The 23572-nt window shown below is 40.6% G+C and overlaps 1 protein-coding gene and 1 long non-coding RNA gene across 6 annotated transcripts in view; one reads left to right on the plus strand and one right to left on the minus strand.

Moving 5' to 3' along the window:
- Window positions 1-15408, plus strand: part of LOC111537442 — a 90587-nt gene extending 75179 nt beyond the window's left edge. For 2 of the 5 annotated variants that reach the window (XR_002729980.2, XR_002729983.2), the window contains 3 exons: window positions 9592-9897; window positions 11663-11817; window positions 13000-15408. This is a non-coding gene — a long non-coding RNA (uncharacterized LOC111537442). Of the gene's footprint in view, window positions 1-9591; window positions 9898-10081; window positions 11028-11662; window positions 11818-12999 lie in introns of those variants that run through there. The other 3 variants (XR_002729981.2, XR_002729982.2, XR_002729984.2) reach the window with 3 other exon arrangements.
- Window positions 5841-13394, minus strand: KRT28 (keratin 28). Its single transcript, XM_023204196.2, has 8 exons — window positions 12884-13394; window positions 12359-12441; window positions 11679-11835; window positions 10567-10728; window positions 10362-10487; window positions 7250-7467; window positions 6571-6626; window positions 5841-5983 (listed from the first exon to the last, which is right to left on the minus strand). Exons 1-8 carry the CDS (start codon window positions 13331-13333, stop codon window positions 5841-5843), a joined length of 1395 nt encoding a protein of 464 aa, XP_023059964.2. The 5' UTR covers window positions 13334-13394.
- Window positions 15409-23572: the final 8164 nt, after the last annotated feature.

The raw sequence follows: 23572 nt of genomic DNA on the forward strand, positions 1-23572 counted from the left end.
ATATTTAAATTTTCATGACTTAATAAAACATGAAAAACATGAAAAACAAACACTTAAAATGTTAGGAGCAAAACCAACACATATTCAATTTTAGGAAAGCCATGATTCCATTGAAGAATGCTTTCAAAATACGAACCCAGCCCAGGCGCAGTAGCTCACACCTATAATCCCAGCACTCTGGGAGGCCGAGGGGGCTGGATCACTTGAGATCAGGAGTTCAAGACCAGCCTGGCCAACATGGTGAAACCCCGTCTCTACTAAAAATACAAAAATTAGCTGGGTGTGGTGGTGCATGCCCGTAATCTCAGTTATTTGGGAGGCTGAGGCAGGAGAATCACTTGAACCCAGGAGGCAGAGGTTGCAGTGAGCTGTGATCATACCATTGTACTTCAGCCTGGCTGACAGAGTGAGACTCTGTCTCTTAAATGGAAAAAAAAAAAAAGTGAACCCAAAATGATATCCAACCTTTTATTTCTAATCCTTTCCTAAGGTTTGTCACCTCATTTCTAAGGTTGTTTTTTTTTTTTTTCTAATTGTGACTTATGTAGAGAAGCAAAATTCTCTCCTTTCACAACCACGAGTGAGGGTGGAATAAAAATCTTTTCAGATGTGAAAGGTCTCAAAAAATTATCTCCTTTGCACATTTTGTTGGGAACCCGCGAGAGAGAAAAACATGAAAAAGGAAAACTTAGGTTCCTGGAAATGGAGCTCCAATGTGAGCACACTGTGTTCCCACATGACAGCTGGGTAGCAGGCTTAAAAAACAGAGAGCCCATATTGCACAGGAGGACAGGAGATTCTGAAAGTGAGGTCTTCATGGGAATAGATGAAAATGATTGCTTGGTAGTTTTAATTGCATAAGAAAGTGGCATGAGAGATAAAGATACGGGGAAAACAGGGTTAGACTAGTTAGAAAATTGTTCTAACTTTAACTCTAAACTAGGGGTCTTCCATGAATTCAGAAGGGAATGGAACAGCCTACATCCTGTGAATTCTCAAAATGACCAGCCATGGTTCCCTCCTGAGAGGGCAACCCACGACGAGGAGAAACTGCTGGGGGAAGAATCAAAATTATTCAGGAGAGGGTCATAGACAGGAAGGAAACAGAAGGTCTAGATACAAGTTGGGGATGGAAAAAAAGATAGGAAATTTCAGAAATCAAGCCAATGTATTTTTGAATCCTAGATAAAAATAAGAGAAAAGGGAACTCTGTGAAGTTAGTAAAGCTATTTGGAATTATACTTTATTATTATTATTATTATTTTTTGAGATGAAGTCTCAGTCTATTGCCCAGGCTGGAGTGCAGTGGCACGGTCTTGGCTCACTGCAATCTCGCCTCCCAGTTTCAAGTGATTCTCCTGCCTCAGTCTCCCGAGTAGCTGGGATTACAGGTGTGGACCACCACGCCCGGCTATTTTTCTATTTTTAGTGGAGAGGGGATTTCACCATGTTGGCCTGGCTGGTCAACTCCTGACCTCAAATGATCCACCTGCTTCGGCTTCTGAAAGTGTTGGTGTGAGCCACCATGTCCGGCCAGGAATGATACTTCAGTCTAGAAGTTAAGGAACATGAATTGGCAATAAAACCAAGCAAAAGAAAAGGATTGAAGTAAAATCCCAAGAAATGTGGATACAAGATAATAAGGGTGAGGAGTTGATAGTGTCCCCATAGAAAATGAAAGCATACCGGAAAGACATGCCTACAAAACTGAGTAAGATACAACCCACCATTTCAAAGTGACTTAAAATCGCTAAAAATGACAAAAGAAAAAAAAATCCCCATAAACCAGAATTAGAAAAAAACTTAGAAATGAGGTGACAAACCTTAGGAAATGGTTAGAAATAAGAGGAAAAAAAACTAATTAAACTAAGGTAGAATCACAGAAAATGAGAAATTTAGTGGAATCAGTCCCCAGAAGACAGACATATTCTGGAAATAACCTTAAATAAAATATTAGCAAATATAATTCAATAATATATTAAATAACATAAAATATCTCAAGGAAGTTATTTACCAGAAATGAGAATGACTCAATATTATGTGGAGCAGATAAAAGTGTCCTATGACAGAAACCATATGATCACCTTAAAAGTACTAGAAGAACTGTCCCAGCAGTTGTAAAACTCAGAACCTAAGATGGAAATTTTTATAAATATGACAATGAATTATCCATTCCTATATGATGACAAAAATCAAAAGAAAAATAGAAATGTCAAAACATTTGCTACAGCCATAAAAAGTGGCAATTTATTTCCCTTGCAAAAAGCTCCCATAAATCTTGGGTTTTTGTTAAAAGAAGGAATAGCAGCATGTAGTTTTTGCTTTAACAACCACTCAAGTACAGTAATTGCATTCCTTTTCCTTCAGACGGAGACTGATTTTTGGGAAGTACTTTCAGTGTAGAAACCCACTTCAGCAAAAAGCAAGGTGAAGCTTCAAGGACTGGAGAAGAACAGGTAACCATTAGCAGAATGTGTAAAGATCAGGAGCCCTAGAATTCTGCCCAGCAAAGGAAAACAGTGAACCAAAGACCAGAGTCAATTTTTACACACCTAGGAAGGAAGGACAGATTTAAGACCCAAAAGACTGAGGGCAGGATGTTTCCTTCCATCCTGTGGACTCAACAGAACTTAAAGGAAACTTATCCAGAATTTAATTTTACTCCCATTGCTTTGCTGAATAGACGCACAGGGAATTCTGGTTTATTTTTTTCAACAAGAAGTGGTGAATTTAGAGTTATCTTTTCAAGCAAACAGTCCCCTCACCACAAAGTGTAGTGTGCACTTTCTGTGCTGTAATGGGCCTTGCCTTGGAAAGCAGGCCACCATGAAGACTGTTAAAAAAAAAAAAATCAATGTGTCATGAGCATACCTGATAAGCAGGTCTGGCGTCATGGGCATAAAGCCTGTGCAGTTGCACAAGGTCTCATGTTCAGAAAGGCCCCACGTTTGGATTAATGCTCTCCCGTTACCATCTTGAAAATCTTAGTTTCAATATGGTAGCAGAACTTTATCTTTTTAACCTGTCTCTTGTTAGTGAATTCTGATGGGACTATGGGGCATACAATTGAGCAGAGAAGTACGCCAGATACGTTTGCCTGCAGGTGCTCCTTACTGTCTCAGGGGCATATGCCTGTGTGCCCGACATTCTGGTGGATCCACAACGTGCAGGAGTCTAACAAAACCCAAAGCAAGTACAAGGTAAGTATATTGTGTCTATAACTGAGTAATCCCAATTTCTATCGAACCCAAGAAGCCAGGCTTTCCATTCAAACCAGAACTTGCTCTCTGAGTATAGAAAGAAGACACTGGTCTTCTAAAAAAATGTGAATGACCAAGGAACTCTATCATATACTTTTTTTTTTTTGAAACAGCGTCTTGCTGTCATCCAGTCTGAAGTGCAGTGGCGCCATCTTGGCTCACTGCAGCCACCACCTCCTGGGTTCAAGTGATTCTCGTGCCTCAGCCTCCTGAGTAGCTGGGATTACAGGCATGTGCCACCAAGCCCAGCTAATTTTTGTATTTTTAGTAGAAATGGGGTTTCTCCATGTTGACATTGCTGGTCTCGAACTCCTGACCTCAGGTAATCCACCCGCCTTGGACTCCCAAAGTGCTGGGATTACAAGAGTGAGCTACCACGCCTGGACTATCATATAGTTTTTTGTACTGCTTTCCTGCTTGCCTGTGTTGCCGACTGCTTACGTGGAAAATGATGATATAGAAAGATCAAACAACCCATAGTTCCTTTTCCTTTTAGTCTTCTTACTCATTGGTAAACCAAAGGTAGAGAATGCTGGTAGAAGGTGGGTATATACAGAAGTGAAATAAAAACAATTGAGTTTGTTTTGTGCAGTGTTTCCACTGTTTTGGTAGGAACAAAATACATATACATGTGTGAGCTACAAATTATGAATTGTGTGATCTTGGGGGTTCTGTATACAAGTTAAATGTTCTTATGCTTGGATTTCAATATAAAACGAATGGTAACATTTATGCCAATAACTTAAAATTTTAATTTTTCTTTATGATGTGGTTTGGCTCTGTGCCCCCACCCAAATCTCACCTTGAATTGTAATCCCCACGTGTCAAGAGAGGAAAGTGATTGGATTATGGGGGTGGTTTCCCCATGGTGTTCTCTGAGATAGTGTGAATTCTCACGAGATCTGATGGTTTTATAAATGGTAGGTTTTCTTGCGCCCTCATACACTCTCTGTTTCCTGCCGCTATATGAAGAAGGTCTTTGCTTCCCTTCACCTTCTGCCATGACTGTAAGTTTACTGAGGCCTCCCCAGCCATATGGAAGTATGAGTCAATTAAACCTCTTTTCTTTATAAATTACCCAGTCTCAGGTAGTTTCTTTATAGCAGTGTGAGAATGGACTAATACACTTTACTTAGAACAAAACTAAATGGCGGGAAAAAAAAAAAGAAAGGAAAGAAAACAACAACAACAGAAAACCCCCAATCAAAACAACAAAATCCAGGACAAGTTGAAAACACAAATGCGGATGCAAGGAAACAGCTTGATATTTTAGTGCCTTTGGGTGATACATTTTGCCTGATTGTTGAATAAGGAATCCCATGATTTCCTTTGGCACTAGGTCCTGAAAATTATGTAGCTGGCCCTGAATATTATACATTTGGAAATTATTTCTCTGTGAATTTCTAGTATTTGCTTCATTTGATGGCTTTTGGCTGAAGATTTTGTGAATATCTCATTTTTCACCGCTTCTCTGAATCCCATGTGACTGGAGGGTTGTGAGACAGAATTCCTTCTCTTGCTGGAGATTTTCACTGGAATCAGGCCATATACTAGAGAAATAAAGGAGCTGCTTTCCATTTAGGCAGTTTAATACTTGTTGGGAATTCCTACCATACATTTTGATCCAGAAAGGTATAAATAGTTGTAATCACAAGAATCATGATGTTCATCAGCCTCATGGGGCTTCATGTTTGAGAACAGGTGTTGGTGGGTTAAATTTGGCCTGCCATGTGTTTTTGTACAGACTGTGAGCTAGGAATGGTTTTACATTTTTAAATGGTTGAAAAAAGTTAAGAATAATATTCCATGACAGGTAAAAATATTTACAGTTCAAATTTCAGCATTAATAAATTAAGTTTTATTGGAACACAGTCATGTTCATTCATTCATTTATTGTCTATGGCTGAGGTTTGTAGTTGAAATAGAGACTGTATGGCCTGCCATGCCTAAAATATTTACTATCTGAGTCTTCACAAAAAAAGCTTCTGACCCCTGTTCTAGGAAAAGTGTCACTGACACAAGCCATATTGCTGTGGAGTTTTCTGGAGATTATCCTGTTTAGACGAGGAATGATACCCTGTGTATTGTGAAAAGAAGAGTTTGAGTTTGAGAGAGGCTCTTGGTAAAATACCGGGAATGCGTCATCTAGTGGTGAGACTTTTCAGTCACAGGAGAATTTCTGAATTTTTTGATTATTTGCCCACATAGACATGGTGTGATTGAAAGATTATGCCTAGTGAATGTTTAATATTCAAATGCCATGTGGTGGTATTGACTATTATTTAAAACAACAATGAAAGGCAATTAAAATATATTCCACAAATGTTTCTCTATGAATTAGACAGAGAAAAAAAATCACAAATAATTATTTATTAGTCATCAGTGAATGGAAATGAATGCACATCAACTTTTTTATTTATTGGAAACAAACACCCAACATCCTATAAAACTAAGAAAACAGATATTTTTGCTAAGTAACTTATCTTTAAAAGTAAAAAGTGTGTATATTCTCTCTGATATTTAGAATAACACAATTGTATAGCATCCTTTCCCAAATTATTCTTTTATCTAAAATGACAGCTAGAAAGGAACCCTTTGTTCTGTCTTGCCGTTGGTCCTTTTAGATGTCTTTTCTTCAATGGAGTGAATCCTTGATGAAAGAACTTTACCACGTTGATCTATCTCTTCAACCACTGTCTTCACCAGTGTGGTTTTGGATAAATCTAGAAATAAAACATAAGAATACATATATTCAACCAAAAAGATTACGTGACAATTCCACTGCTAGTTCAATGTAATATATTATGCATATTTTTGATTGAGGGAGTAAGTGTATATTTATAATAATAGCTTGGGATAGTTTTAGCCACTTAATACTTCCCATTCAGAACAGTTTAGTTAAAATTACTTAAATATTGACTACGGTTGTAGTGTATGACTGCCATTCACGTAAAAGTATTGCTCTGATAGAAATAGAACCAGAGGGCTGGTGTGGAGGCTCACGCCTGTAATCCTAGCACTTTGGGAGGCCGAGGTGGGCAGATCACTTGAGGTCACGAGTTTGAGACCAGCCTGGCCAACATGGTGAAACTCTGTCTCTATTAAAAATATAAAAAACAAGCCGGGCATGGTGGTGGGTGCTTGTAATCCCAGCTGCTCAGGAGGCTGAGGCAGGAGAATCACTTGAACCCAGGAGGTGGAGGTTGCAGTGAGCTGAGTTCGCACCATTGTCCTCCAGCCTGGGCAACAGAGCGAGACTCTGTCTCAAAAAAAAAAAAAAAAAAAAAAAGGTAGAACTAGATTTTATTACCTTTAGAGGAATTCCCAGAGCTTCCTGATCCAAAGCCCTTTGATTTGGAGCATGAACTGTAAAAGAAATATAATTTATTCTTTTATATTTCTGCTTACTATCAGTTAAGAAATATTCATTGACTCAATGAACTCAAGAGAAATTTGTATGCCAAAAACAGGTCTTAGTTTTCTGTAGAGGAAACTCTTAAGATTTTTATGAGTAGGAGTTGAAAGTAATTAAATGTTATCTAAAGAGAGAGTTTAAATAAATCTTATTTCCATCTGATTTTTTTTATACCCAAAAATTTAAAACTTAAGAACATACATACATATATATGGATCCAGGTGGTTTGTTCAGAGTACATGTATTTCAGGGCAGCAGTTATATTAGGTATGCACTGAAAGAAGGATAAAGCCTGCTTGTGAGAGGTGGAGAGAATCTTGAAACCCACAGTGATTAACATGGACAACAGATGGAAATGGCTACAGGAACAGTTCCAGTCATCTAAGGCAGAGGAGAACACTGTGATGTACAAGATTTGGAAGAGATGACTCTCTACTGAAAAAGCAAGAGATGGACATGCTTTTCTGCAGTGGGATTGAAAAAGAAAGGGCTTGGAAGTATGGAAAGCTAATGGGCAGCCCATGTTTGTAGCTTAAAAGAAGTAAAAACTGGATTTTCAAATGACTTTACTTACTTTCCGTCTCCATCTATCAGGCGGCAGTAGGTCTCAATTTCTTTTTCCAAGTGGACCTTAACGTCGAGGAGATGCTCATACTCCAGCTTCTGGCCCTCGGTCTCGGTTCTGACCTGGTGCAGCTGCTCCTCCAGGGCCCCGATCTGAGCCTGGATCTGCGCCAGCTGCGCACAGTAGTTGCTCTCGGTCTCCGTCAAGGAGCACTCCAGGGAGTGTTTCTGAGGATATCAAAGAAGCCATGGCAAGGGATGAAAACACTCTGAGGACCAATAGAACAGTGTTTCTCAGTAACCAGCAGGATTGCTTCCTAGGCAGTTGTGGAAATTTGTGAGGCATGTCACAATCAAATGGGAAAGAAAGGAGGATGGCATTTATGAAGTGAGGGCCAGGCATGATGGATGTGGGATCCCAATGTGGGATAAATGGCCCTTTTCCCACAAGACTTTTGATGTTCCACTGGACATAGGTGACATATAGGTTATATTTCTACTAAAACTGACTGATATATTAAAGCGCCTTTTAAGGATAGCAGAATAGAAAATCGGTGTGGGAAAACTTGTATTTTGAAATTATGTATTTATTTCTGAGTTACCTGTTGTTTCCGTGTTACTCTGCTACTGTCCCCGCAGATCCACCCCGCCAGTGTTCCAGGGCCTTTTGTGCTACTGGTTTTTTTTTTTTTTTTTTTTCTAATCCATCTTTGATTTTCTGGTCTCTATCAAAGGTCTTTTATTAAGGTACCTGAGATTGAACGAGTGCTTTAACAGATGTGAGATTTCAAGGCAAGAGCTATATCTCATAACACAATACAGGCCATTATTTCGACACTACTCTTATGAATATCATACTTCCTCTTTGCTCCTTCTACAGTCTGTAATTTGTCTTGGCATCTGCTCCCTACTTTAATGAACGTAATTTTCCTCTTTCCTTTATTATAGATAAATATGTCTGGGCAATTATTACTTCTCTTGATATTAGTCATTATCCAAGTGTCCACCCCAACTTCCAGTCTTTCATTTCCCTTTTCTTGTGTGGAGGAACTTCTGATCTTACGTGGTTGAAAATGAAAGATTTATTAAGAGAAGATGCAAGGCTCTGCCTCTTTCATTACATTTTCTAGAGTAGTCGGGCCCATGTATTTACCTAGTAAATTCATTTTATCTTAAAATATTTGCCTTTTTATTGCATTTATGGTATTATACTTCAAAAAATAATTTTGTGTATTTCTAAATCTATTACCTAGTGACTTCATTCTAGCATTGCAAAGAGGGAATTACACAATATTTGTCATCACAGGCAGACATTGGATCTAATGGGGCTGAGAACCTAACACTGACTTAGAGCTACTGACTTAGGCAAACAGGTGTGTTACATGGAGGGTGCTAGGCTCTCCAGGAGGACCTAAGTGGAAGGAGATCAGGATGGTAATGGGGAAAGTGAGGCATCAGGTAGCAAGACGCCAGTGAGGTGTGTGCTCGGCAGCTCAAAACTTTAATTTCCCTGGTAATGCGTCCTCCTAGGGTATTCCTTTTTATGATTGCTAATACACTCATAAGTCAGAGGGGACAGCATCTCTACTTCACAGTCTTCCATTGTGAAGGCTGGCTTGTCAAAGAGGGAGGAGAACAGGATGAACTTGAAAGTTTGTACATCACAGGAAGCAAACGTGAACATTTATGTATTTAGACAACTCCCAACTTGCCAATGACTTGTGTTCTAGCTCTAGGAGATTGAGCTTAGAATTCATCATAAGACAACAGGGCCTCAGGGATGTAAGTTAGGTACCATGCTCCTATTATTCTAGAATTCAGTCGTGTCCTGTGTTAAGTGGGCTTTTTGTGTGTGGATTATCCTATGAGCCCAAATTATAGTACCACTGATTGCACAGACTCTAACTACTTTATAACATCCTTGTTTCTATGTGAAAATGCTCACAATTCTGGTCTGGGGACTCGAAAATGTATTTCCATCAACGTAGCTCAGAAATAGAGGGAGGATCCACTCACACAGCTCCTGCAGCAGGAACAGAGTCCTCTGGGATCTAGTTCAGGGAGGAAGGGAAATGGGGAAGAAAAGAAGGTTCCAGGAGCCCACAGTGGCAGGGGGGTCTCGGGTACCTGCTAGCAGCAGTGATGAGGGAGAGGAGAAGAGGGCCATCCTGGTTAAGTTAGGGGCCAGTCAGCGTAAAAACAAGTCTCCCGTCTAAATTCGACATGGGGAGAAAGCACACACCTTTAGAGGGCAGCTAAATCAAAAGAATCTCCCAGTGTTTTGAGTCATCTTTTCCTTCTTGGCTCACTGCACTCACTTGGGTAATAGCTGCTCTCTTCTTTCTGTTACAGCCTGGTGTCCTCAGGGGGCATGAAACCTCTTATGACGAAGGGAGTCCTTAGGCCACGTACATGCCGTAATTCTCAAAGTCAAGCCTTTTGAGCACTGCCAGCTCACACTCTAGAAGGGAAGCCATTTTTAATCCTGGCTGGCTTTAATCCATTTTGACTGCATGCTGATGTTTGAAGTAAGCCAGGAGTTGGTGGTATGTGCCCAAATGGCTGAAGGCCTGACTCCCAGGTGTGCCCTCCAGGATCTGACCTCCACCCTGGACTCTGTGGCGATGAAGAGCCTGACAGTGCCCATGTGGCATTCAGGTGTGTACCCCCTCTTTCTCTGCCTGGCGAAACCACATGTGGCTTCTAATATGGCTTCATCAGTATCAGGAGATGCTGGTGTGATACTAGCTCCCCGCCCTGTGTGGCACTAGCCCCACACCCCTGATCATGGACCTGTGGCTAATTTTCAGATGGAGCAATACTGCTACTGTTTGTTCTGCAGGCCTAAACTGAATTACCCTGAGACAGGATCTATGTGAAATGTCTATTTTCATGAAATGAACACTAAGCATCAGTCAGGAAGGAAACCCCCAGTGATGTCAAGGAGGAAGAAAAAGCTCTACTTTGAGGGTCTACGGATCTGTTTTTCCTGCTCTCCTCCACTCTCTGCGAAGTATTTGCAGGCAAAGGTGTAATAGAAAAAAGAGGGAAGGGCAGAGGGAGGTGCTTCTCGGAGGCTTTCTAGAATCACAGGATCCAGGCTGATCTTCGCTGTCACCTACCGTGGCCATTAGGGACTGCAGCTGGATCTCCAGGGTCTGCAGGGTGCGCCTCATCTCGGTGAGCTGGCTCCGGGCGGAGGTGGCTGCGCCTGCGTCGTGGGAGATCTGCTGCTGCAGCGAGGCGCTCTGCAGGGCCGGGCAAAAGGGTCACACGGAGTCCCCACCCGCCCGGGAGGTGTGGGCAGGGGGACGGGGCCCACCTCACCTTCTCGTTGAACCAGGCCTCCGCGTCCTTGCGATTCTGCTCTGCAAGGCCTTCGTACTCTGCTCGCATGTTGTTCAACAAAACCGTGAGGTCTACCCCGGGGGCCGCGTTCATCTCCACGTTCACGTTGCCCCCAGCGGCGCACTGCAAGGCCTTCATCTCCTGGAGGGAAGCAAGAGTGTGGCTTTAGGGGCATTGCAGGTTCACACTCTGTCTGAGAAGTTTTCAAACGTGTTACTTTATGTCTCAAAGTTTGTGGTCAGGTGTATAATTTATGGCACACAATTTTTTTAATTGACATATTCGGTCCATATTCATGCCAATTATCTATTTAATTAGTGAGCTGTTGGCTGGGCGCGGTGGTTCACTCCTGTAATCCCAGCACTTTGGGAGGCTGAGGCGGGCGGATCACTTGAAGTCAAGAGTCCAGACCAGCCTGGCTAACATGGCGAAAACCCTTCTCTACTACAAATACAAAAATTAGCCAGGCATGATGGTGCGCGCCTGTAGTCCCAGCTACTCCAGAGGCTGAGGCAGGAGAATTGCTTGAACCTGGCAGGTGGAGGTTACAGTGAGCCGAGATTGCGCCGCTGCACTCCAGCCTGGCGACAGAGTGTGACTCTGTCTCAAAACAAAAGAAAACAAACAACAAAAAAAATTAGGGACCTGTTAATTAAAATCACCACCATCACCAAAAGCAGTCATAGCACCCCAAGAGAAGTTAGTTATTCTTTTAAACGAGAAAGGGATTTAAAGACCAGAGAGTTACTCAACATATGGTTACTGACTAAATGTCAGGTTGATGGGAATAGAACAGTGGAAAAAATCCTGAAATCCTGGCCCTCATAGGCATTCATCCTAGGGATGACAGCTGTCATCTATTGAATGATTACTATATGCCAGGCACTGTTCTGAGCGTGTGACATGTATTAACTCATTGAAGCCTTTTAACATCCCCTCGTAGTAGGTAGTATTCTTAGACTAATCTGTCTATATCCGTTGGCAAAGTTTAACAATTAACCTGAATTACTATTGTGATTTTTAACCCCCAACCCCTGCTCAGTTTAAAATGTACAGAATTGTGATTGGACTACAGGTAAAGCTTCTCCTGCCTCTTCATGGTTCTTCTTGAGATATGTCATCTCCTCACTCAGAGACTCATATTGCAGCTCCTGGTCAGTCCTGCAGAGTGTCAGTTCGTCCAGGACTCGCCGTAATCCGTTGATGTCAGCCTCTACGTTTTGGTGAAGGGTGAGCTCATTTTCATACCTTGGGGGGCATTTAAATGAATTTCAGTGCCAGTAAGACCACCTCAAGAAACAGAAATATTCAATCCCAATTGCTTTAAACTGAAAATTAGAAATTGAATTAGGACTCTAAATAGTATAAAAATATATGAAGAAAACCTCTTCTATTACCCCCATCCAATTCTGTACTGGATAATTGGCTGTTATTTCATCACACAAATTCCAATAGCATAACCTAGTTAAATAAAAATACACCATTTTGGAATTTTATTTTAGTTAATGTTTTCCCTTAGTTGACTAATGATTTACTGAGCATCGACTTTGTGCTTGGCAGTATTCTAGGCAGGCAGAGAAATATATTGATATTTTGTTCCAGGAATATAATAACTATGTATAAGTTGATTGTAACATTATAATACAAATCCTTTGCTTCCTTTTATCTTTTAGTTGATAGTTCATTCTACTTGGGATGAAACTGAAATTTTATTTAACGAATTAAATAAATAGAAACCTTTTTCTAGAGCAGGATTTTTTCTGTCACTTACTTTAGCCTGAAATCGTCAGCAGCCAGTCTGGCATTATCAATCTGCAGAATGACATTAGCATTAGTAGTAGTGGAGGAGATAATCTAGAATAAACCAAAACAGAGAACACAAAAATTAAGTATGCTTTTATGTAATTCATTATTTCAGGAAATGAAAAAGGTACTGAAGGTTTTGCATCAAAATCTCACCTCCTTATGTAATAATCAAAATGTTTAAATGTAACTTTTAAAAATTAAAGACATGGTTTTATTTATTCTCATGTATTCACCTAACTTTAGAACCACAATACTTTTTTATTCATATGTCTATGAATGTACTTCAACATAAACAATGGAACTAATAACATTTTAACTACATTAAAACTCATGAATCAAAGGGCCCATTTTTGAATAATAGGAAGAATTGTTTAAATAAATAAATACAAGATACAGATAACAGTCACAAAACATTTCTTATTGTATATCTTTTGCTAGGTATTTCTTAGTTTTAAATACTTGGGATAGTTCCAAATCTGTGATTTCTCACCTTATTCTTAAGATCCTCAATTGTTAGGTGATATCTGCTATAGTCATGATCAAGTCCACGGCAAGATCCGGGTCCGTATTTTTCATACCAACCCTTGATTTTTCTCTCTAATTCAGCATTTGCCTCCTCCAGAGCTCGCACGTTATCCAGGTAGGATGCCAAGCGGTCATTAAGATTTTGCATGGTCACCTTCTCATTTCCAGAGAGGAGTCCCCCTTCGCTTCCAGCAAAGCCAATACAAGCAACATTTCCAAGGGCACCACCAGCATGGCTCCCACCAGGAACGCTGCCCAAGCCCCCTCCCAAGGCACAGGAAAATTCACTTCCAGCAACAGAGCTGCCACATGCACTGCTGCCCGCAAAGCCTGCACCTCCATTGGGTGGTCTGACAGATCCAGCTCCAGACCTTAAGCAAACATGCCTGGATCCATTAGAAAATCGGAGAGACATGGTGTTTTGAAAAATGTTCACCTTGTCTGTGTGGAACTGTAATGTCCCAGGAGAACAAAATATCATGCACTGATGATTTCTTTGGGCTTTTATATACAACTATTGGGGCGTTCCTATTTGAGTTATATATGCCAAAAGAAAAATGGCATCACTTAGATTAGCATAAAATTATGTATAATTGAGTGATTTTAAAAATAATTAATGTCTAACATCCCTAGGTGTTGCTTTGGGCTATTTGTTATCTTAAATATAATAGGGTCTGTTCTATATTAAGTTTATTAATTTAACTTCTAATTTTGAGTGAGTAATCCTTTACTTTCATCTAGACCCTAGGCACGTACTATCATTATCTGGCGCCAGGTATTATCAAAGTTTTTATAAAGTTAAGTAAGATTATGATAGAGCTCTGTGAGGTACAGTAGGGTCTCAATTACCACTGAGGGGTATAAAGGACTGCTAACTACAGAAACAAATATTCTACCCCACCAGAAAAAAATGTGTTATTTAGAAAACAGAGACTAGTGACATCTCTGTTCCTACCATGATTGTAACATTTATTTATTATCTTGGACAATGACACAAATATTGACCTATTATTTTGTTTAAGATAGCATAGTTATGATGTCTGGTGCTCTATGCTAAGTGCTAAAATGAAAGACATAGTGCTAACTAAATGCAGAAATGAAAAATGCATGATTACCATCTTTAAGAAATCTATTGTCAGATTCAGACAGGGGCTGGCTCATGGTTAGCCTTCTGTGCTGGTCTAAAGAGTTTGTAATGAATCCTAAGTAGAAAGCAGAGGGCAACATGATCATGTTGAAATGAAACAAGGTGGACAATTACAAGGTTGGAACAATGGTCCAGGTGAGAAGAATGAAGGCAGTGGGGATGCAGAGAAAATGGCTTTGAGAGCATATGGTAATATGATTGAATTTGGAGAGTAGGGAATAAGGCAGAATTGGGGATAACTCTTAGGTAATTAATTTTAGATTCTGGGAATTCATAATATTCACTGAGATGGGGAATAGAGGAGGAGGAAGACACTGAGTTTAGGTTTGGACCAACTGGATTTGAGGGGTTGCTAGAATGTTGCAGATGAGATGAAGGTGGCTGATAGAAAGAATGACCGTTTAGAATATGTACACTGAACTGGAAAAATACTTGACTCGCAATGAGTAAAAGAAAATTGGAGGTCCAGCTCTCATTCATAATGACGTTCAACTGCATGTTTGGAAGTAATCCTGGTGCAGGAATAGAAAGGATGATGATCAGACTGATGTGGGTTCAACTGCATGTTTGGAAGTGATCCTGGTGCAGGAATAGAAAGGATGATGATCAGACTGATGTGGGTTTTGGGATTTGAAGACAGGTCCAGAAGAAGGAAACAGTGGCAAAGAAGTTTCTGGTGTTCTTGAGAAAACGGTTGAGGCGATTGACTGTATGATCATATAGCAAGAAGAAAGTAAAATCAGAGGGACAGATGGACTGAAGAAAAGGGCAGAGGGTGAGTCATTGGGCATCCTTATGAGGTCATGGAGCAGGCGGAGTGTGAGGGGGAGATTGATAAAGGTGAAGGATGACAGGCTAAAGTTGGATAGTGGAAACCAGAATTTAGAATTTTAAAGTAGGCACAACTCCAGGTGTCACCAAAGTCCAGAGAGTAGTCATGGGACTGGACCAACAGTCACTGATACAAGAAGTCAGAAGTGGATTGGACCTGAAAGGCAAGAGAGTAGGAGGTCAGGAACTATCTGTCTATGACGTTAAATGGACCATCTGTAAAGGCATGAACTTTCTCATGATGGCAGGAGACGAGAAGGCAGTGGGCTGTGAGCCAGTGTCAAGGTTTTTGGACAATGAGGCGGAGGGGAGTGTGTGTAGTGAGGGGTCGTTGAATGGCGTTTGCCTCAAAAGAGGAGTCTTAGCATAAGAATTAAGTGGCACAAAGCTAGATGTGGCATTGGGGATCTAGAGAACACAGACTCTGCCTTGAAGTCCTTATGTTAGGTGTGTGGAAGTGGGAGCAGAAGAGTAGATGGAGGTGAAGAAGGAGGATGGAGAGGAGATGAGAGGAAAAGACGTGGGAGAAAATGAGAGGAAGGGGAGAGAGATGGGAATGCAGATGGAGGATGAAGGATACGTTTCTGATAGAAAAAGTTGTTAGGACAATTCACCAGAAAGTGGTTAATGCTATTAAAAAATCATTTCAATTGAACTATTTTGCAGAGAGGTCTGCAGAAAATGTTCATGTAATTGTCGAAATATGGATAAAAAGAGTTTCCACCTCATAAACCTGTTGAAAAACTAAATGAGATTATGCTTAGTGCAGTGCCTGGCAAATGGAAAACTGTCAATGAATGGCAGCCATTATTATTACTGTTGTTGTTGTTCCTTACTGGGTGTGTGAGTGTGGAGGGCTGGGACATCAGGCTGGAAGAGAAAGAGAGGTGAGCAAGGAGAGGCCTCCTTCGTCTTGAGGCCATGGCTGTAGAGGGTGGGGATGAAGAGGGTTGGCAGGGCAGGAAAAAGGAGGGACAAGGGGCAGGAGGCACTTGGTTGGACATGACTGGTTTTGAGTCCACTTGGTTGGATTTGACTGGGTTCAGGGAGTGACGACAAGTATAAAATTGTTTTGCCACCAGAATAGTCAGGGGTAGTCTCCTGGAAGTGCCTTGGCCTAAGCAGTCTGGAGCCTAATTAGCTGGTGCTGAGGGCGACTCGTGTGTGGCCTCTAAGATGCATTTTCTGGACAAAGTTATAGGATATTTTTAGAGTTGCAAAGAGCCTTAGACATCAATTCAGCCCCTTATTTGGCAGTTGAGGGCAACTGAGACTCAGAAATGTTGAACAATTTGCTCAGAGTCGTGAGGGATAGGCCAGGTGAAAACCTGGCATATGTTCAAGTTGACCTTGGTATTCTGGCACCGTGAACATATTTAGACATAAATAATTACTCTATGATGCATGCTCATACAAATACTTTATATGTTGCCATTTGTAGTCTATTTTTTTTAAACATTGGCAACCTCTTTAATATCTGGAGACTAGATATTACAAAATTAGGACTCATTTGTCCAGTATGTTCACAATATTCACAGTATAGCAAAGTTAAATAAAATGCACATAACATATAGGGAAATATATAAGCTGAAATTTTCTAGTACACACCATCCATAGTCTTTTTTTTTTTTTTTTAATTATACTTTAAGTTCTAGGGTACATATGCATAACGTGCAGGTTTGTTACATATGTATACCTGTGCCATGTTGGTGTGCTGCACCCATCAACTCGTCAGCACCCATCAATTCATCATTTATATCAGGTATAACTCCCCAATGCAATCCCTTCCCCCTCCCCATGATAGGCCCCATTGTGTGATGTTCCCCTTCCCGAGTCCAAGTGAACTCATTGTTCAGTTCCCACCTACACACCATCCATAGTCTTAACATGCATGAGTTGTAAAATGATTCTAATTGAATTGTTGAGATTTAAATATAACAAATTAGAATATCAAAATGTATAAAGAATTGTAAATCTCTCATTTATCACTAAACTCCAAATAATAATTAGACAAGTCATTGGTGTAATGTGTCTGCATCCTTTATAAGTAAATAAAATGTTTCCAAAGGCCATTTACAACAAGAAAATAAACAACAATGCATTGCGTACTTGAAAATTGCTAAGAGAGTAGATTATAAGTGTTTTCACCACAAAAAAATGATACAGATATGGGGTAATGCATGTGTTAATTACTTTGAGCCATTCCACAATGTACACATTTTTTGTCTTTTTTAAAAAACTTTTCTTCATCAAAAGAAAGCTGGGTTTTTTCTTTAAAAATGTATACATATTTTAAAACATCATGCTGGGTTTTTTTGTTTTCTTTAAAAAGTACACATATTTTTAAAACATGTTGTACAACATAAATATATACAATTTTATTTTGTTAATCTAAAAAACAAATGAAAACAACAAAAAGAAAACATGACAAACTATTTCCTTAAAAAGTATATGCTTAAATAAGTGGATTCTCCTTTTCAGCCAACATCTGTCATTAGGACCCTGGCCATCCCACGTTGCCAGCCACGCTCACCCCATCTTCTTCCACCAGGGGGCAGGGCTGGTCTACATACGGATCTCACCCCACGGGGCGGAACCTCCTCTCCAGCCTGGGTCACTGCTGTCCTCAGGTGGAAATGATTAAACCTCTGCAAACAAGCAGCTTCAGCATTTATTTTTGTGAAGTTACAGAGTGTGATTAGTACAAAGACATGATGGCCTTACATTGATATGCTGCTTTACAGCTTCCAAAGGGATTTCTTGTATATGATCTCATTTGAACCTTACAATGAAGCTGGGAATTAGGAAGAGAGAGGTTTCCTTTCCCTGTTTTAAAGATAAGGAAACAGAGGAACAGTTCAAAGATACACAGTGTGAAACTGGATGGACAAGGCCCAGAATGCACCTTGCATCTCAGTGCGGTGGTCCTTTCAGTACATAAAATTATCTTAAGGTCAGGGAGATAAATGAAAACCAAACAATGCAAAATCTGTCTTTAATGTCTTTGTCTTCTTACAAATTCTTTGCAGAATTTTGAATTAATAGCAAAATAAAATTTTGGCCACAGTTCTGCTATCAGGTGTCATTCATTCATTCATTCATTTGTTCAGTCAAGAAATATTTAACGAGTACCTATTTTTTAAAACGTTTATTTTATGTTCAGGGATACATGTGCAGGTTTGTTATATAGGTAAACTTGTATCACAGGGGTTTGCTGTGCAGATCACTTTGTCACCCAGGTTCTAAGCCTAGTGCCCAATACTTTTTTTTTTTGGATCCAATAAACATCTATTTTGTGCCAGGCATTGCATTAGTGGCAGGTCGTACCAAGGGGAAGAAAATAGATGCCTTCTCAACTCTCATGGAACTTATTGTTTATTGGGGGAGTTGAGCTTTAAGCAAATAAGCATAAAATTATAAATCGGGTTAAAAATTAAGGAAGGAAGGAACAAGAAGCTATTAGGTGAGGACCTAATTTAGATTAAGGCAATCCTTTTGAAGAAATGACATTAAGCTGATGAGAAAGAGATTGCTAGGCAAGGGGGCGGGGGGTGGGCGAAGAGGCATTCTGGGAGGGGAAGCAAATACAAATAATTTTTTTTTCTTTTAGCTTGAGAAGGGAAGGGTATGGTGCCGTCAAGGAACTGGAAGAAAACCAGTATTGCTGGTGGTGAGTGTGCAGGGAGACAGGACTGCAGAGGGCAGCCCATGAAGAGATTTATTGGACCAGGCTAGGGATTTTGAATTTGAACCCAAGCATAAAGGGAAGCCATTGAGAAGTTTAAGTAGAGGAGTGATGGAGAATGGATGGGAGGGGAGTGAGAGTGTGTGTGTGGAAACCATTACAAAGCCAGTTGCAGTAATTCAGATGAGCCAGGGTAGTTAAGATAGAAGTGGATGGAATTGGGATAATTTTGGAGAATGTCTTTATTGCACCTGGTACTAAATAGCTGTGGTAAGGATGGGGAGGACAGAAAGAGAGAAGAATTAAAGATGATTCTTGAGACAGGCAAAATAATGCCCCTACCAAAGATGTCCACATCCTAACCCCCAGAACCTGTGAATATATTACCTTCCATGGCAAAAGAAGCGTTACAGATGTGATTAAATTACATATGTTAAGATGGGGAGATTATCGTGGATTATCTGGGTGGACCCAATATAATCATAAGGGTTCTTAGAAGGAGTAAGGCGTGTCAGAATCAGAAAAGGCAATGGGACAATGGAAGCAGAGACAGAGATTGGAAGATGTTACGCTGCTGGCTTTGAAGATGAAGGATGGGGCCATGAGCCAAGACATGCATGTGGCTTCTAGAAGCTACAAAAGGCAAAGACATGGATTGTTTCCAAATGGTGAGTGATGGTGCTAGCATTTGCAGCTGTGGTTTTTTCACTGTGTTGTGCTGTCTTCTGGGATTATGTCATCAACCATCAATACCCTACTACCGAAGGTGATCAGAAATAAAGATTCTGGGCTGGGTCCTATGGCTCATGCCTGTAATCCCAGCACTTTGGGAGGCTGAGGTGAGTGGATCAGTTGAGGTCAGGAGTTTGAAACTAGCCTGGCCAGCATGGCAAAATCCCATCTTTACCAAAACTACAAAAATTAGTTGGGGGTGGTCACGTGTACCTGTAATCCCAGCTACTCGAGAAGCTGAGGCCGAACCTGGGAGGTGGAGGTTGTAGTGAGCCAAGATCATGCCATTACACTCCAGCCTGGGCGACAGAGTGAGACTATCATCTCAAAAAACAAACAACAAAAAATTAGCGAGGCATGGTGGCATGCATCTGTGGTGTCATTTGGGAGATGAGACAGGAGAATTTCTTGAGCACAGAAGGTAGAGGCTGCAGTGAGCCGTGGCAACAGAGTGAGACTTTATCTCAAAAACAAACAACAATAACAACAAAGAAATAAAGATTCTGTAGAGATATTATATGGATCACAGTTTTGAAGTTGGGTACCTCAGTGTAGCATTTGTAACTATGCCCTCAGTTGTTCTATAGTGCTCTTCCCAACTGTTAAAAATATTTAATTTCTGCTATCCACCAAGACTCAGTTCAAGACCCACATCTTCTAGCAAACCTTCTCTGACATTCCATTCTGATTTGGATGCCATGGTGCCTTGTCCATGGTTCTTAGCCCCCGACATGTTCATTTACTATGGCATGTATCACAGGGAATGGCTGTGTCTTAACTTATTATCTCCATGGCCTAGCACATTGTCTGCCTCAATGATGTTTGTTGAATGAATGAATGAATGAATGTATTTCACCCACTGAACTAAAGTCTCAGGTACTCCAAATCCCTACCTTTCTTCTGGTAATGTCCCGGGGATGATTGTTCTGAAAAGGGCTGGTGCACCAAGCCCTTGATGTAGTTCAGCTGCTTCACCCGTTGTTGGACACAGCTGTTTCTGCTACATCATTCCTCTGCTCTGTTCATGGTGGAGAAGGTTTTCTCTGCACCAGCATTTGCAGCTGTTATGAAGCTCCCATAGGTTACTGTTTATTTCCGTCCTTCTCTTGGTCCCTGAGAAAGAGGGGAACAAATAGCCCCAGTGAGTGAATTGGAAGGCATTTGAGTGACACTACCCAGATTTGCACTTAGAAATGTCCTCACTGGTTATGATCCAGTGTCTCAAGCCCCTAAATTACCTGCTGTGGGGGAAGCTGCTATTATTGGGGGCAGTCTTTAACCGAGTTTAGGTATTTACCATGAAGGAAGCTGTGAAGATGGAGAGCTAGAAAAGTTCCTAGCATTTGGGAGAGCCTGGATGGCATGAATTATTTTTTCCATGTTTTTAAACCCCAGCGTCCCTGGATTTGCCTTGGGAGGTCTTGTAGTCCATGTACTCACTTGTAGGTGACTCACTGATTTTGCCACTGGCTTAACCAATATTTATTGAGCCTCAACTTGTGTGTTGAGAATTGTGCTAGGTGTGGGTTTACAGCTACCTATGAGTAAGGCAGACAGACCTAACCTCACTGAGATTAAAATCTAGTTTACAAAAGGACTACCCAAGGTGTTTCCAGGGACATGCTGACAAGATTTTTTCCTACGCTCTGTCTCCCAGGCTGGAGTACAGTGGCGCGATCTCGGCTCAATGCAACCTCCACCTCCCAGGTTCAAGGGATTCGCATGCCTCATCCTTCTCAGTAGTTGGGATTATAGGTGCATGCCACCACACCTAGCTAATTTTTGTATTTTTTAGTAGAGATGGGGTTTCACTATGTTGCCCAGGCTGGTCTTGAACTCCTGGCCTCATGTGATCTGCCCACCTTGGCCTCCCAAAGTGCTGGGATTACAGACGTGAACCACTGCATCTGGCCTCTCTGGAGACTCTTGATACACCAACAATGAAAGCCTAGTCCTCAATCTCTGTGCAAGGGGTACTGCTGCTGAGGGCATATTTTGGAAGTGTGTGTGTGTGTGTGTGTGTGTGTGTGTGTGTGTGTCTGTGTGTGTCTATGTGTGAATGTGTGCACATGTGGTCATCATAATGATAGGGGTTGTTGCTGGCATTTGGGGTCGGGGAGGGATGCTAGACATGCTGAAATGCATGATACAGTCCTGGACATCAAGGAATTGTCCTGTGTTCCACATGACTTTTGAACCATGAGCTACTCATGAAAGTGAAAAACCTGTTTATAATTACCTGAATCTGGAAACAAATTCTAATTTATGTAAGAACACAAAGGTTTTTTTTTTTTTTTTGCAGAGTTGTAACTGAATTTTTCAGGAATGTTATTGCATTATAAACCAAGGAAGATTGTACTTAAGCTTATTTTGCCCAGAATTTGGTCAAGAGTTGTTAAAAAAATCCTGTCACCAACAACATTGCTACTCATTGTATTTAAGTCAGTGATGTGCCCATGTTTTATCAGTCTCTTCATTTGTACCTTTTTGCATTCACATTGATTTTGCATATAGATGCAATCATTTGACTACTTCATTACATCTTCTGGTACAATCATACTGGAACATTTCCATATTGAAATGCAAATAATTTTATTACAAGTAACTTTCCTTCTATTTTTCTTTTACATCTATCATTAACCTTTCTACACATGATAGATTATAATCATAGATAATATAACCTTCCCATGCACAGTTTATTTTTCTTTTCTTTTCTTTTCTTTTCTTCTTTCTGAGATGAGTCTTGCTCTTGTCGCCCAGGCTGGAGTGCAGTGGTGCGCTCTCGGCTCACTGAAACCTCCACCTCCCAGGTTCAAGCAATTCTCCTGCCTCAGCCTCCTGAGTAGCTGGGATTACAGACATGTGCCACCACACCTGGCTAATTTTTGTATTTTTAGTGGCGATGGAGTTTCACCATGTTGGCCAGACTGGTCTTGAACTTGTGACCTCATGATCCACCCGCCTCAGCTTCCCAAAGTGCTAGGATTACAGGCAGGAGCCACCATGCCAGGCCAGTTTCTATATTTATATATATATATATGAAACACAGAAATGATAAGTATGTGTTTTATACATGTGATATTTATGTTTTATATATGTTAATATATGTTTTATACATGTGATATAGTACCCACCCCTGCTCCTCCTCCATATACTAGGATAAACTGTGTATTGGAAGGATATATTACTTATGAATTTCATTTCACAATAGTAAAGGGGGTGAATTAAAATATTTGCTTTAAAAAAAGACTGTAAGTCAGAACTACTGGCAAAATATAGGAAGGAGCAGGGCTGAGCAATACAGAGCACTGGTCTCCAAGTATGTACTTTTAGGAGATGCAGGCAACCCACTGGGTGGGAGGAAGAGGTTGTCAGAACTTCTATTTAAGTTTTAATATTAGAAAGTAAGAATTATTGGGAGGCCGAGACGGGCGGATCATGAGGTCAGGAGATCGAGACCATCCTGGCTAACACGGTGAAACCCCGTCTCTACTAAAAAAATGGAAAAAATTAGCCGGGTCTGGTGGCGGGCGCCTGTAGTCCCAGCTACCCCGGAGGCTGAGGCGGGAGAATGGCGTAAACCCAGGAGGCGGAGCTTGCAGTGAGCTGAGATCCGGCCACTGCACTCCAGCCTGGGAGACAGCGCGAGACTCCGTCTCAAAAAAAAAAAAAAGAAAAGAAAGTAAGAATTAAACTAAACTCTTTCATATTTGTTATAAGAATGACACTTGGATTCTGATTTTATCTTTACATCAATCTCTCTTCTCAATCAGCTCAAAAGATATTCTGAGAAAAGAATGGTCACCCCACAATGTAGAGAAGTGGATAGTGACATATTCATTTGCTTGTAATGCGCTGTGACATTGTAGTTTATGTCCATTGTATTTCAGGATTGTATTTGCTGCTTTTGATGGAGCGAATCCCCGCTCCCCACCAAAACAGATATGTGCAAAGAAACAGCAACTGGAAGATAACAGAATCATGAAAGCATGATTGAAGAACAAAAGAATGGGAGAGCTGATACTTCCACTTCTGGTAAGAGTTCTTTGTCAGCTATATTATTGGGTAAAATATAATACAATCATCATCATAATGGTGGTATTATATTCCACAAGAAATCAGCTGATAAAATTTGGAGTTCTCAAAAAAATTATTTAAAGTAAGGATTTGGGTCTACAATCTTTGTGCTAAGTACATGTTGTGCATTGAGCTATCTGATAGTATATATATATATATATACACACACACACACATATACA

This window comes from Piliocolobus tephrosceles, chromosome 16 (assembly GCF_002776525.5).
Source record: "Piliocolobus tephrosceles isolate RC106 chromosome 16, ASM277652v3, whole genome shotgun sequence".
In the NCBI taxonomy this organism is placed as follows: domain Eukaryota; kingdom Metazoa; phylum Chordata; class Mammalia; order Primates; family Cercopithecidae; genus Piliocolobus; species Piliocolobus tephrosceles.